The following is a 15,022-nucleotide window of genomic DNA, read 5'->3' on the forward strand; positions in this document are numbered from 1 at the left end:
CAACACTTTATGTCACAGCGTGCAGTGTAACTGACAACAGCACAATGTTCTCAGGGAAGGCAGGGAAACATACTCACCAATGAGAGAACAATGTAATTTTTTTGTAAAGTAACATATGCTAGTACATCTAAACTGTTGAGGACTGGAGTATGGACAGACATGTAAGACAGAGACAGTTCGAGCTCACTCTTTACCTGAATGCAGCCAGGTACTCAGCATCACCCATTGGAGGGTTCAACCCCCCTGTCCATGCTACGTTCACATTGAAGCCCTTGCCTGCACCTGCACCCACCTGGGCGGAGGGAGAGAGATGATGAAGATAGATAGATAGAGAGCGGGAGAGAGAGAGAGAGAGAAAACCTCCGTAAATGTCAATAAAGTTTATGAGTCCCAGTGCAAGTTGAGAAACTGTGCGAGGATGGCAGATTTGTGTCAAATGTTTGCAAAATCAGCACAACTGTTGCAAAACCTTGCATTGCAGCATGCAAGGAAAAGTGACTGAATCTCTATAAGGCAACACCAGGGAGTGATTATGATTCCTAAATGAAAGACGGATGGCTATTAATTCAACACCCCTGTCCCTCCATTTTGATTTTGATACAATTTGTCAAACGGTCTTATAAATCACGCTGAGCCACAACAGAGCTACACCCGTTTATGATCCAAACTTTAGGCTACAGTTAAAATGGGAAATATTTCACATTTGGCGACTGCTGTATGATATATAAAAAACATGCATTACAATCATACTCTGGAAGATATAAAATGTTCTGTTTATAAGCTGAAAATATATTATTTGCATATAATTGGAATGACTAATGTAAACTATGCGTTCTGTATGTGGAAGTTTAGTGGGTTTTTGTATATATGACACGTCAAATAAAACTAAGACGGTATACAACTCAGACTACATACTGCAAATTTTTTTTAGTGGATTTTCAGCTCGATTGAGATTGGCGTGTACTTCCAAAATGCCAGGCAGAGTCGCTAGGGGTTCTCTCAGTTTGACCTCACATATTTGGGGCAGAAACTGAACTGAGGCCCGGGTCTTGGAAAGAAAGTTTAAACATTCCTGCCTCTCTCTTTGTAGTCCTGCTAGCAGCCATTTAGCTGTTCTCTAAGCCCTTCACCATCAGTCAATGTGTCATTTTGAGGGCAGAATGAGGAGGTTGATTGACATACTCTTGGCAACAAGGCGTGGTAATTTCCTTTGTGTGTGTGTATAAATGTGTGTGTGTGTGTGTGTGTATCTGTGTGCATGGGTGTGAGAGGATGTTTGAAAGAATGCTGATGAGCATTGCAGAGCGCCTGTCTCCATTCTTCTCTCAGTGGACGGGATGTTCACAGGGCAAAACCAAAAACACATGAGGCCTCCTGTCCTCTGCCAACTAGTAATGTACCCGCATGCACACGCACATGCACATGGACACACACACATGCGGACGCACACACATTATTGCTCCAAGTCTTCTCTTCTGTCTCTTTCTCTCTTTCATGTTTCAAGAGTTGCTGGACTGGATTAGGCCTTTGCTGATTTCTGTGTGGTACTCGGCACTCTCTGTTATGGCTATGACATCACACCCCTACCCCATGGTGCGTTATATACCTACACGGGGGACAGCGAGACTCCAGAGGTTTACCGCACAGCTCAAAAGAGGTTGAGGGGCCACTTGAGGCAAAGCCACATCCAAGCCAGCAGAGCGTTTTATGTACCGTCCCTCATCGGGGGATTTTATGGGAAAACATTGACTATTTTAGCCTCATTATTGTGGGGGAGGATGGGAGAGTAAGAGGCGGGGAAGTGGGGGATTGAAATGGGTGGTGAATGCCACCGTGGGTTCGGGTCAATTCGTCTGACTGGGGATAGTCATCACACTTGGTCTCTGGTAAGACCGCAGGCAGTATTCATATTCATCTCAATTTCCTGTACTCAAACATAGGCATGCAATTCAACTGTACACATCCTGTTGTGAGGTTCTGACATCCAAAAGCCCTGAAGTTTCTTATATAAACTAAAACTAGGCAAATAGTTTCCAGTGGTATAACTACAATACGTTTGGTCTAATTGTGACAGCTTTGACTGGTCTGAGGCCCATCGTAGGCAGGATATCCTAAATAATCCTGAATCCCTGCACACTAACCTGCTTCAATTTCTTCCACAATCATGAAAAATCAGTCATTATGACCAAATCACAATTGTAATGGGGCTTTAAATCATGTAGGTTATTCCTGGATTTATAGTTACAATAATTTTTCCTGTTTTGGACAAGTATATGCTTAACACAAGGCTCTTGAGCTCCCTAATGTCCCACAGGAATCACATAATTACAGAATACTTCTATGCCAACACGTCTATCTTCAAGAAACATGGCTGGTAGAAATCTGTATTCCTTCTGGAATACAGCATAAAGCATAATGAAAAATGACTGTGTTGTAAAGAATATATTATAAATTCACTCAGATCATGTACTCTACAAAGACTTCCTGTGCTGTGTTTTAAGTAGAAATGTTTCTCATGTATTGTTCTTAAGCTGTTGTGTACACAAAAATCAAGGCAAATAAATGCAGAAACACACCAACACACACAAACACCCAGACATCACCATGACAACACAAACAAAAGCAGACAAACACACAGGACCGCCTACCTCACTGGGATGTCCACTCCCAGGAAAGAAGTTGGCATCATCATATCGATGTAAAGAAATGTACAGTACACTCGGGTCCTTATAAAAGGCTTCCTGGGTACCGTTGCCATGGTGAATGTCCTAGACAGTGATTGGACGACAGGTTAAGAAGCTGCTAAGGATCAAAGAAGGTATTTCACTTAATCACTCATTCACATATTTTTCAAAACTAAATAAATCTACATGATCACATATTACAAAAACATTAAAAGAACGTATTTGTCATTTCTCTTACGTATACATAAAACACACAACTCAAAAGAGAGGGAGGAAGATCTGTAAAACCTGCAAGGGTTTTCCCTGTCGATGGCAAATGTGTTTTACATAAAGCAGCTAGTAATTAATGTTTGATGCAGCAATATGTCAGAGAGGACAGTATATAGATATGGTGCAGACTCATACACACACACATGGTGAGCAGAGGCGACCACCTGGCTGCAGATCTGCACGTGTGTGTGTGGGTGTATATTCATATTAATACGTGTGACTCTGCGTCTACTCTAAGCATACGTGACAGCTCAGATTCCACACGGAGATCAGCAATAATAGTGTCTAAATGAACTAAATGATAGATAGGAGTGCTTCTGTAGACGACTGCTCTGCTTCTGAGACCTTGTTTGCAAATGCCGTACGCTTGTATGGTGTTTGCAAATGTGTGTTCTTGTCTGTTTGGTCACAGTGGTCACACGGATGGTCCTCACCCAGTCCACGATGAGGATCTTGCTGACGTTGAGTTTCTGTTGGAGCTGCTTGGCAGCGATGGCCACAGAGTTGAAGAAACAGAAGCCCCTGTGGACAAACGTAAAAGAAGAGAGCAGCCACATGTGTTTATCAGGACATCTTTAGCAAATCAATAAAAAAGAAACACCATATGGACCTGAGGAACCTTTGAGACATGTCCCCTGGTCTGTGGTGGCTATTTATTCCAGGTTGTGACAGCACTGAATCTAATGTGAAAGTCATAAACGGAAATTCTTGCCAGGCAATATTTGAGAAATTATTTGAGAAAGAAGGATGTTTCATCTTAAGCTGTTTTGTATCTCATCTTCCACTGCTGACAAACAAAAATGACTTTTCAGGAATGCAGAACCCACAGATTTTGTGACAAACAGAAAACCAAGCTCATCCTAAAATTCACTTCACATTCCAAATGATAACAGCATGAAGTGCTGGCGGGACGTGTGAGATGATTTTAAAGAAATGAACTCGCAGCAGTTCCCTCAACACACACTGACTAAAGGTATGCAAAAAAGTGTTGATGTATTAAAAACAATGAAAGAATGTTGGAAGAAGCAGTGTTAGCATGGGTCATAAACTGTGAGTGCTTCGGTGTGTGTGTGTGTGTGTGTGTGTGTGTGCGTGTGGACAGTATATCATATATGCTGTCCAATCTACTCATCAAGAAAAGTCATTATCATCCCATAAATAACCAGTGACAAGCACTGCTGAGCACACAAAGGCCCAGCTGAATGTGGTTACTTGGCGACAGTCTCCTATCAAAGACAGACATAATCCATGCACGCACACATGCGCATGCACACACACATGCACTGTTCTTTTTGACATGCCTTGCTCTGTGTCTTGAAAGTTTAAAAGAAACTGAGTGGAGGAGGTATTTTGCCTCGGGCATCAGGCAGGTAACACACATCACCCAAACTCAGAAACACACACACATACATATTAAGACAGAGAGACACAGGCTCTCTCACACACACTCTCTTGCTTAGGAGTGTAGGTGATCTGTAGTAAATCTTTTGAAACACTTTGCAAAGACCTCCTGGCTCCTGGTATGTGTGTGTGTGACTGTGTCCATGCTGTACTTACAGAGGGGAGGAGTGGTTTGCATGGTGTCCAGGGGGCCTCACTACTGCAAAGCCATTCTGTGAGAGGAGAACAAAAACTGTAACACCTTGCTTCTTTCAGTAGGCCAATCATCACAGTTCACATCTTTAAGCTTTTAAGTTGTGCTGTTATTGATGTTAAACACTGTAGACAACAGGGGGTGTTACCGAAGCTATGCTGCACTGTAATACATGCTGCTGATAAAGTACTTGGCAGAAAAAGACACACCTTCAGCTCTCCTTGCGCCACCTTCAGTGCCAGGTCTGTGACACATCCTGCAGCAATGCGGGAAGCTGCTGATGTGTGAAGTTCATTCCAGACAGTATCGATATCTACCTGTCAGCAAAAATACACAAGAGACACGTAAAGTCAGTTCAAAGGTCAGCCACAGATGTTAACTGAAGTTGCCATTAAAAACGACTTCGCTTTGAAAGGTTTTGAAAGTCGCTGCATGTTTCTTAAAAAGATCTTTCTTTTTTTTAACAATTCTTTTCAGACTTCTTGGCAACATTTAGTGAAGTCCATCGTTTACCACTGATGCATTTAGAAAAGCTGCTTTCGGTCAGCATGGAGTCAAATACTGACATTTCTATCAATACATTCATCAGCTAACTGAAGTTCATTTTTTACTGTTCTTCCTTTATTTTGAAATGATAAGCAACATGGAGTTAGTTGTAGTCTAGTTATTTGCTTCGTCTATCCTGTCAGTGCTGTGTATCTAAAAAACATGAAAAATGTGTGACAACTGATCTTTTCAATGTTACTCCATGTTTCAGAAACTCACTTTGGTGTTGTGCTGCAGAGGAACAATGAAATCAGAGGAATTTCTTTTATCACAGACTGCCATCTTGTTCCAATCACCCCTCTTCACCAGAGCAGCCAAAGGCCCGGAAATCCAGGCGGATCAGTCGTCTTATCAACTGACACCCTGCCCCCTTCTTCTTTTCCTACCTCTTCTCCTCAACTCTCCTACCCTCTTACTGTGCTTTACAACAGTTTCTTATGGGCAGTTTTGGATTATCAGAGTAAACAGATGTCCTTCCTCTTCATTGTTCCTTCTCTCATAGTCAATTGTTGAATTTAATCTTCTTTAATCTTCTGAATTTAAGCTTTCCTACCTTCACATCTTATGTTCTTTTTCTTCTCTTCTGTTTTCATTCCTTGTTTGCCCACACACATTCCCTCTAAATAAAGTCCAATTTCACTGGCATGCAACCTCCAAGCTGCAGTCTCTCTCTGTATACCCTCTTTTTTCCCTCCTTCTTCTCCTCTCTTTCTTCTACATCTCACCTTTGTACAGCCTTTGACTTCCAATAGGGTTTCAAAGCTGTCTTAACCAAAAACAATCACATTAGCAATTTGTAGCAGTATTATTAGTTTAATTCTGTAATGAGGCATAATCAGCCATGTAATGTTTGCTGTTCAGTAATGCAATTAGATAAGTGGTAAGATTTCCACACGACTTGTGTTATAAAGAAGTCTGCGATATATGTGTGTGTGGCACTCACCCCAACTCCTCCACACGGTAACATCACAAACATCCGTTCAGACAAGATTCCTGCAAAAGATCATTTATGGTATTCAATGATCATTCTTCTTCTTCTTAACAACTTAACATTCACTTAACATTAACTTAATATTCATATTTTTCACCATTATTATTGATATTACCAGCCAGCTTGCGGTTATCCAGCTTGAGGCGGTTAAGTGGGTTGGTGCCGAACAGAAGTACATGTTTTTCTGAATGGACTGACTGCAGTTCCTCTGGAGTGGCCTTCCTACTACGGATGCGCTATACACACAGAAAGAAACAAAAGTATATGGCACATACGGCATACAATTTTAATTCTGGTTACATGTCCATGTGCAGTGTGTGTGCCACGGCATACCTCACACTGGCTCCTGAGACCTCTTTCGTGCAGTCTGGACCAGATGCTCTGTACCCTTCCAGCATGCTCAGGGTGACGACTGTTGTCCCCGCAGGTACACTGGTGCTTCTGCATCTGAGCATCATAAACCAGACCTACATGCACACACACACACAAACACACATCATCTCTTAACCTTATTATCCCTCTTCAGTGGTTCATGATCCAGTTGTGCATGTACTTTAACTAAGCTACGTCACCAGGTAATGCAATTCATGCCTTATCTTTCTAAGTTTCCTTATCAAAAAAGTGTCCTTTACCTGTAGTGAAGCGCAGCTGGAGCTCTGCTGCAGCAGGGCTGGACAATGACAGGGAAGGTATAGTGGTGGGTGGATGTGGAGCAGGAGGTAGGGAGGTGGAGGCCGGGGAGGACTGGGTCCGAACAAGAGGCTGGTGAGGCCAAATCAGGGTCGGCACACCAAGGCGGTCCAGTTGGAGACTTGGTCTAAGCATCACCTGCCTCTGTGGTTTCCAGGACAGTGGGTGAAAAGAAGAACAGGGAACGAAAGAGCTTTTATCAACAGCAGCCCAAGGCAAAGACTGCCTGGATTAAACTTCCACATACTCATTAGCCAAATGCCTCTCTGTTGTACACTGCAGCTACTCATTATTTGGTCAATTTAATACTGCTTGTCTAGAACAAGCAAGTGATGAAGAAAAGTCAGCATTGCCAAGCATGCTGCCACAACACTGTGACTCTCACTCTTTTCATCTTGTATAAGTAAAGCTACAGCGCCCTCTCATGTCATGACTCAAACAAGTAAGTGCATATACAGAAACACAAGGAATAAAAATTTTAAATACAATTTTTTTCTTTTTTCACAAACTGAATGCTAATTATAAATATAATTGTTCTGCAATTTAATACCTGACTGAGAGAATGCGAGGGCTCGAGCAAGCTCTCCCGTGAGGAGGTAATGGACTCTGTCTCGTAAACTGAGTCTGAGCTGGCAGTGCTTTGTCTCCTGCGGTAGCTGTCCTCACACACGGAGCCCGGTTCTGAGCCACACACAGACCCTGGTCCTGAACCAGATCCTGAACCAATCTCCTCCAGGTCCATGTCCTCCAATGGGATCTGTGTCAGACGAGGCTTCTCAATGGACTTGCTTGACAGCTAATATAAGGCATAAAGTGTTTAGAAGTCTCAAAATGCTAATGTTCTTCTTTACAACTGATTATGAAAATGATTTCTATGTTAGGTCGAACTCAAATTTTATCTTATTTTAATGAAGGATTTCCAGGCACAAGTACACAAAAGACTATCTCATAATCAACTTATAAATACCTGGCACTGTCAGTATGATATCTGACTAGTTTATTTATTTGTATGTGACATGCTTGTGCTACGCCTGTGTCCTTTCACCTTGCTTGGGAGTGCATTCTGCTTGAACCTCTCCAGCCCGCTCTTGAGGTATTGCTGGGGCAGGTGGTGCTGGGTGTGTGAGTGATGAGTGGCATGCAGAGCAAGGGGTGAGTGGCTGTAGGGTGGAGGCTCTGAACGTGTTCGCTCCAGGGGTCTGTGCGATGGCATGGTGACTACACCTTCTCTTCTGGACAAGTGAGACTGCTGCTGCTGCTGCTGCTGCTGCTGCAGAGGAACAGAGCTCAAACCATGAACTGCAGAGAGGAACAGAGAGAGAACAGATTAATTAAGATGACAGTTGACAATGATGAGATAAGTCAGGAGGGTAAGGATACATGTGAAGCCTGAGAAAAAAACAAAGAAGCATAATAAGAAGGGATATACATGAGGAAAAAAATAGGCAGGAAATAAAGATGAAAAGGGGAGAAGTATGTAAAGAATTACAGCAGAATTATAGGATGTAAATGAAAGGAAAAGGAAAAATAAAAGCAGCAAATTCTATTGCATGTTCTTGCACTTACAATGTGTTTCTATATTGTTAGCAGGGGCAATTCAATGAGCTTTACATAAATAAAAGCAGAAGAAACACCCAGAAATAAAATACATAAAAGAAAGTAAAAATTACACAGAAAACTGCATCAGCAACAAAAGCCTGGTAGAGGGCACCCTTGTGCTGAATATAATATTCAGGCAGAAGAAACGTAATAGTAGTAGTAGTAGTAGTAAGTGTTCCTGTAGTCAGCAGTTTAAATGAATTGCCTTTTTTCACAGTAGACATTTTGATCTGTTTTAGCCCAGCGAACCAGGATACACAACACTACAACCCTGAGACAGCACAGCTAAATGGAATGCAGCTCTTACTGATGTCATTCGTTACACTTGTGCTTTCCCTGGAAAATACAAGTCAGAAGGTTTGCTGTGAAAATGGTGAGACTGCAACGGAAAATCCCAAAAATAAATTAAAATAAACGGTAATGCTTCTCTAACAGTATTTCTTTAATAGATAGATCAAATATTAATCAATGTGTTTAAAAAACAAAATGTACTCTCCGCCATTGGCACAGCAAGATAACTCAAGAAGGATGGTAACAGACTGTCAAAACATAAAATGTAAGGTGAAAAATTTCCATCACTCAGCATATCATCACTTCCCATTTACATTTCAACAAAATAAAAGCTTCCACTCTACAATAGTGGAGTGGTGCAACATAAATATCCAAAATCAAGGGACCCAATTTTGGATATTTAGGTTGCAGCACACTCCCCACCACTTTCTGTGTAACGATACTACACAGATACTATACTGACATCATCACACTGATCTGAGGTAAGCGCTGGAGGTTTGGATGTCACTTTTACCAATATCCTAACTAAAACATCCCAGCTACTGTCTTAATTGCCCTTCCTATGGACAACCCATTCCTTCTGGATTATTTATCTTTTAGCAACAACACACCTTTAACATTTACCTGCTTTGTGCAGTAATCAAATATTCTCTGAGCCACCTTGGCCAGAATGTGTCTATTTCTAAAGATGATTTACAGTGAGAAGGTAGTTCTCATATATCTGAGTGCTAGCTTCAAATATTTGAAAGAACCAATGGACTTGGACACAAGCTGATAATTTGCCAGTCCCTTAATTTAAAAAAATCTGGCCAGTGCATTTCTACAACTTGATATGAACAGCTCTTCAGGACATATAGGTTAACAGTGCTGCTGCTGCTATAGTCCACCGGTGATGACTTACTATAACTATCCAACCATACATACTTAAGGGTAGGTTCCTGTCAAAAACACTTTGGGGGAAGACACACATCTGTTGCTGCTCTACCTTGAGAAGGGTTCTTACATATCACACTTTTATAAACACTCCCTTCACACCCTCTATTCATGAAGCACAGGTAGTACTTAGGATTGTTCTCTGTGCGAACATATCTACACTGTTCAAGGTGGTTGGACTGCCTGATTTGCAGCATAAATCTATAGATGGCGACTCTGCCAAATGCCAAACTAATTTGGTTTTGCCAAGAACTAAACTGACCTTGGTGGGACCCTCTGAAGAAGTTGTTTTAAGGTTAAAAAGGTACAGCTGAGCTCCTGGAGACCTGCAATCTCTCTTCTTCTATGAGTTTTCTATGTGGGCAGATGTGTGTCCCAATCCAGGTGACGCCAGTTCAGCTTAATTTTATCTGCAATCTCTTGTGTGAGTTCCAAGTGATCTTTCATGTTAGTTTGCCTTTAATAATTACAATGCAGTGGCATCAGTGGTTATGCACACTGTCGATTGTTTTGAATGAATTTTCTTGGCTGACAAAAAGGTAGGACTTCCAGTCACCTGCATCATCTGTAATCCCAACAGGTGGCTTCACAATAAAGTCCTGTGATTTTTTATGGTTAAGCACTAAAATTAAGCATTAAAATTAAGACTCTTCAAATGTGGATGTTATATATATATATGACGATGTTTTCTTGTGTTGTTACTTGCATGTCCAAGTGCCTGTGTCCTATATAGAGGTGATTCTCTTTCTGCTGTACAACAGACTTTAGAGATTTACAACAGATTTAGACTAACGTAACTCACAAGAGACAAGCTGAGAATGCACCAGACCGGTACGTGGCTCCAGTATGAGCACAGGTTGCATGTGCTGAGCCATGGCTGGACTGTTTCCTTCCAGAGGCATGTAGACCTGATGCAGTCCAGATACTGGCAATGGCCTTGCTACTCGGAGGTCAGCCTGGAAAGAGAGCACAGGAGAGGGGACAGCAGTTACTATGAATTAGAGACAAAATGGTGCACAGCCTTCACGGCTTAATGGGCTGTCGGCAGTGTGGTGGCAGACTCATTAAAAAACACATTCACAATGTCATGAAGTGAGCAAACTGCCACATGACTGATCCACAAGATATGAAAGCACCACAAAGATCAAGAGGGAAGTGAAAGCCTGAAAATACCACATGTTTCTATATGTGTTCGAGTGTGCAGGCACTATTTGAGAAATTCAGTCTTAAGATACACATTCTTTTATAGTCTGAATGTGTATCTCTGTGATCTACAAATTTACTTAGGTCATCCTTTAAATTAATTTGTGGCTCAGAAACATATTTAGAGCTTTCGCTGTGAAATAAAAACATTACCAGTTCAAACATGGATTCTGAAGGGAACCCTAGAAGGTACTATTTCTCACCTGTGCAGGAAGTCCAGCAGTAATGTTGGGCATGGCAGTGGGGTTGGGGGGCATGGTGAAATGAGCCAAACTACCATCCTTCAGCAGCAACCTCTGTGCCTGAATGAAACAGAAATATTAATTAGAGACATTATCCATACAAATAATCACAAAGGATCATATCATCCGGCATGATCTATACAGTACACACAGACACACACACACACACATATATATATATATATATATGCTATTTAAAAGAAGGGCTCACCTCATGAACCACTGAGCCATTATCCGAATGGTGGTTGTCGTTTGGTGAGCTGCACCCTGATGCTGGAGTGCTGCTGCTGCTGGGAGAGGAGTCTGGGTAACAGAATTGAGACATACCTTTCAACTCATGATAGCCAAAACTGTCAGAACAGACTTGTTCATACAGCATTAACAGATGAACATGACAAATCAGAAAATTAATCAAAGTGTGCCTGCACAGTATGTGTTGAAATTATATGATGTGTTTTGCTTAAAAGATCTTTCAAGTGTCTCCTTTTGAAAAGGAACAGAGACAGAAATTATTGATCAAAGTAGCATTAGGTTAGCATTAACAAAGAGCAGTGAAAATAAAACAGAGGCATGACATCAAGAAGGTCTCCCAGCTAAATATAGATACACTACCCAAGGTTTCTGTCCTGTGCTTGACAGCTGGAGGGGCACTGATCTTACGCCGCAGCGGGTTTGGCCTTGTACTGATGAGCTTCTTTATCTTGCACTTCAGAGTGGGCTCAGAGACTGCACAAACATACAAATGTACAAAAATGAATATGTGAAGAAGCAGGGAAGAGAGAGAAGGAAAAATACTTTTGGCTGTCACACTCACAGATAATAAACTGACTGATGTCAGACATTTTCTATCTTAGTATTCTCTCACTCAATAATGCAAATATTATCAGCATAACGATGCACTGAATTTCCATAACAAAACCAAGTTAAAGCAATCTGTAGCACAGCTGAACCAAGCCAATAGCTCAACCCTGATCTAAAGTATAAAAATGTTCCATGTTGGTCAGGCTCTAATAAGCCCAAACAAAACAATCAATCAGTGGCTGACTCGGAGCAGATAAAAGGCACCTTTGTGTTGTCACTGAGCCTACAATGCGCAGGAGGGTGTGTGCCTACTGGCACCTAAGGGTTCTAGGGTAATGAAAATAAATAATGGCCTTTTGAATGGTTAGTGTACTTGCAGATATGTACAGAAGACAAAACCACTCCTACTTTCATTCACTTGGTGAGTAAGACCTGCTCTGGACTCTCACGCAGTTCATTTTACACATACCTTAGTTAAAGTTATGTAACTGCTTTGGTCTCGCTGTGACTGTTGTTTTTATGACTGCTCGGTCTCTCTCTGGCCCTGCAGGCCTGATGCTTAATGAGTTTCCTTCGTCTCACTGGAAAGGACACTCCTGGGTACATTCATCCTTTACCTCACTTTCTTATTTTCTAGTCCAGTTTGCTGAGACATTGAGCTAGATGAACTCAAATTACACAGAATGCACCGCAACAGACCTGTAATGGAAAATCACCCGTGACCTTCACAGTTTTAACCTCAGTGTGGGAAGCCCCATCACAGACGCAAACAACTGGAGGTATCTCACCTGTCCTGCGCAGGGGGAGGTCTTTACGCTGGTCACAGAGTGGAGGCTTCGGGGACATGTCAGGAACAGGGAGCCTGGGTAACCAAAATAATAGTGGACAGACTGCTTCACTCATGAATGGGTATAAATAGATTTGCCCTATTTTCTAATTTTAAATTTAATATTATCCTAATTTTAATTTAGCATTCTATGTATTAATTAAAATCTGAAAGGAACAACAACAATAAACTGTTAGTTGTATTTTTTGTCAAAAACTGGTTGTTTGTCTGACTTACCTGTATCCCAGTTTATGACTCCAGTGGTTGGGAGTAACTCTGTCATGGGTGGGCTGGCTCTTCATAATTATGTGTTCCCGGAGTTTCTGCTTTACAAGAGGACTGGCTACAGCACCTACCAGTAAATAAAGTCACTTCATCAGGAAAAAGACTGTGATTTGGGTCATGAATTTCCATACAAGAGGCATACCTACAGCCAACAGTAGAACAGATAATATAAAATTATGACCAAATGTTTTCGATAATGAAAATAGTTTTTTCCCCACAAAGTTCACCACAACAAATTTATATTACTGTAGCATGAAAGCAGCATAAATAAGAAGCCAGGAGACCTCTGAAGTCTGATCTAGGATATCTGTGACTTTCCTGTATGCTCTCTTCATTTCCTCTACATGTTAAAGATAAAAACAGCAAGTATTTCCTGAATGAAGTGATTTTTTTTTTCTAATGTGTGTACAAATTTCCTTGGAATCTGAAAATGCATCACAGTACTGTTGGAAATCCCCCTCTTTTTCATTGAAACCTACAGTGTGCTATGACTCAGATGAAGAGAACGTCAACAAATGATCTTCAGGGAACCTGCAAAAACACATTAGAGTATGGAGAAATACGTGACATGTGATACTCACTCTGTTCGTCTTTTTTCTTTCGTATCAGCTGTTGTAGCTCTTCACTCTTCTCTTCCTCCATCTCTCTTTGCCTATGTTCAATGTTATACTGAGAAAAAAAATAAAGCACTATTAACACTGACCAGTCTAGACCGCTGGAACTCTACATATCAGTTGTGCCCAGTAGAGACAAACATTGCGTCTGACACATTTTCTGACAAAAAACAAACATCTCCACATGAGACTTCATGTTGAACTAATGGAATACAGCACTAGTGGTGCAGCCCCAGTCAGCAGAACCAAGATCAGCATCCATAAGAATCCAGTGCAAAGAAGGTGGTCTGTCTACTGTAATCTATCGCGCTTCTTAATCATGTGTGGCAAAAGCAGTCAAGTTGTCATCAGTTTAGCCAATGTATTTGCTCAACAGTAAGTCCTTAATTTGACTTATCAGTATTTCACATTTTGATGCTGGTTATGTTTGCTGCTGCTGAAGATTTCCTTAGTCACTGCCAGCCTAAAACTTGCTCAAGGCTGAAGTTTGTACTTACCTTCAAGTGCTGCTGAGAAAACTGGGAGCAATGCTGAGAGCTGAGATGTCCCAGGAAGAAGGGAGAGCCGGGAGCCAGCATGGCCAAATCTGGGCCTGGATGCAATAACCTTTGGGTCACACTCAGGTCCATGGGGTGTTCCCCATTTGTGGATAATGAAACCTGATTGCTGATGATCACATCCACTACAGAAGAAGAAAGAGGGACAAAAGCCCCCACATGCATAAGTTGAATGGCAATGCAGTCTGTGATTATGGGTGTCAGTGTGGGGTGGGGATTATTCGTGAACTGAAAAATCATTTTGTCACTCGGAACACAGCTTTGTAAATCACAGTCTACTTTATCTTATTTGTGACTTTTTTCAATATCTAGTAAAGACAGTTCATCAACATAGACATCAAAAGTAGTGCATCCTAGATGTCCAGTTAATCACAAAAAAGTCACCTGATGAAACATGTTTTTAACAGATTCAGAAAGAAAAATTTGTTTACTGCTTGTGCTTTACATACCCTCAGTATACTTGGCATGTGTATGCCCAGATGGGTAGCTGTACTTGAACTCTGCACATATTTCATTTCATTCACGTCTTCCTGCTTCAAGTGAACGGGCCATTGTCCAACAATGTGTTCAGGAAAACAAAATAGAGGGATAATTGTGTGTGTTGAGGTTGGAAGGGCACAAAAGAACCAAGTAATGAAGGAAACAGGGTGGGGTGTTGGATTTGTGGTCAAGGTTTTTGGGTCAAAGCATGTGGGTCAGGTACATCAATTTGTCATCTCCCTTCCAGGCTTTACAAAAACGAAAGACTAAATTTAGCACAAGTGAGACAACTGAACCAAGCTTCAGTGCCCTAATGAAAGACAGATAATTTTTCATAAGACCAGAGGAGTGTAAAAAGATTATGATCCATTATGATCCATTCATGCAATCCAAACCTAATCCTCTAAATCCTTACT

At 41.4% G+C, this 15,022-nt stretch overlaps 1 protein-coding gene across 5 annotated transcripts in view; it reads right to left on the reverse strand.

Moving 5' to 3' along the window:
- The window catches only part of LOC124056645 (histone deacetylase 7-like), a 37,135-nt gene that overhangs the window by 6,787 nt on the left and 15,326 nt on the right, over positions 1–15,022 (reverse strand). For 4 of the 5 annotated variants that reach the window (XM_046384286.1, XM_046384288.1, XM_046384289.1 and 1 more), the window contains 19 exons: positions 14,067–14,251; positions 13,537–13,624; positions 12,908–13,022; positions 12,633–12,706; positions 11,656–11,769; positions 11,255–11,346; positions 11,005–11,103; positions 10,401–10,554; positions 7,821–8,074; positions 7,326–7,571; positions 6,718–6,919; positions 6,419–6,552; positions 6,201–6,321; positions 6,038–6,087; positions 4,758–4,865; positions 4,512–4,567; positions 3,389–3,476; positions 2,649–2,768; positions 195–292 (listed from right to left, as the gene is read on the reverse strand). In XM_046384286.1, coding sequence (XP_046240242.1) covers positions 195–292; positions 2,649–2,768; positions 3,389–3,476; positions 4,512–4,567; positions 4,758–4,865; positions 6,038–6,087; positions 6,201–6,321; positions 6,419–6,552; positions 6,718–6,919; positions 7,326–7,571; positions 7,821–8,074; positions 10,401–10,554; positions 11,005–11,103; positions 11,255–11,346; positions 11,656–11,769; positions 12,633–12,706; positions 12,908–13,022; positions 13,537–13,624; positions 14,067–14,251 — 2,398 coding nt within the window. The remainder of the gene's footprint in view (positions 1–194; positions 293–2,648; positions 2,769–3,388; positions 3,477–4,511; positions 4,568–4,757; positions 4,866–6,037; positions 6,088–6,200; positions 6,322–6,418; positions 6,553–6,717; positions 6,920–7,325; positions 7,572–7,820; positions 8,075–10,400; positions 10,555–11,004; positions 11,104–11,254; positions 11,347–11,655; positions 11,770–12,632; positions 12,707–12,907; positions 13,023–13,536; positions 13,625–14,066; positions 14,252–15,022) is intronic. The other variant, XM_046384287.1, reaches the window with a different exon arrangement.

Source organism: Scatophagus argus, chromosome 3, assembly GCF_020382885.2.
Source record: "Scatophagus argus isolate fScaArg1 chromosome 3, fScaArg1.pri, whole genome shotgun sequence".
NCBI lineage: Eukaryota > Metazoa > Chordata > Actinopteri > Scatophagidae > Scatophagus > Scatophagus argus.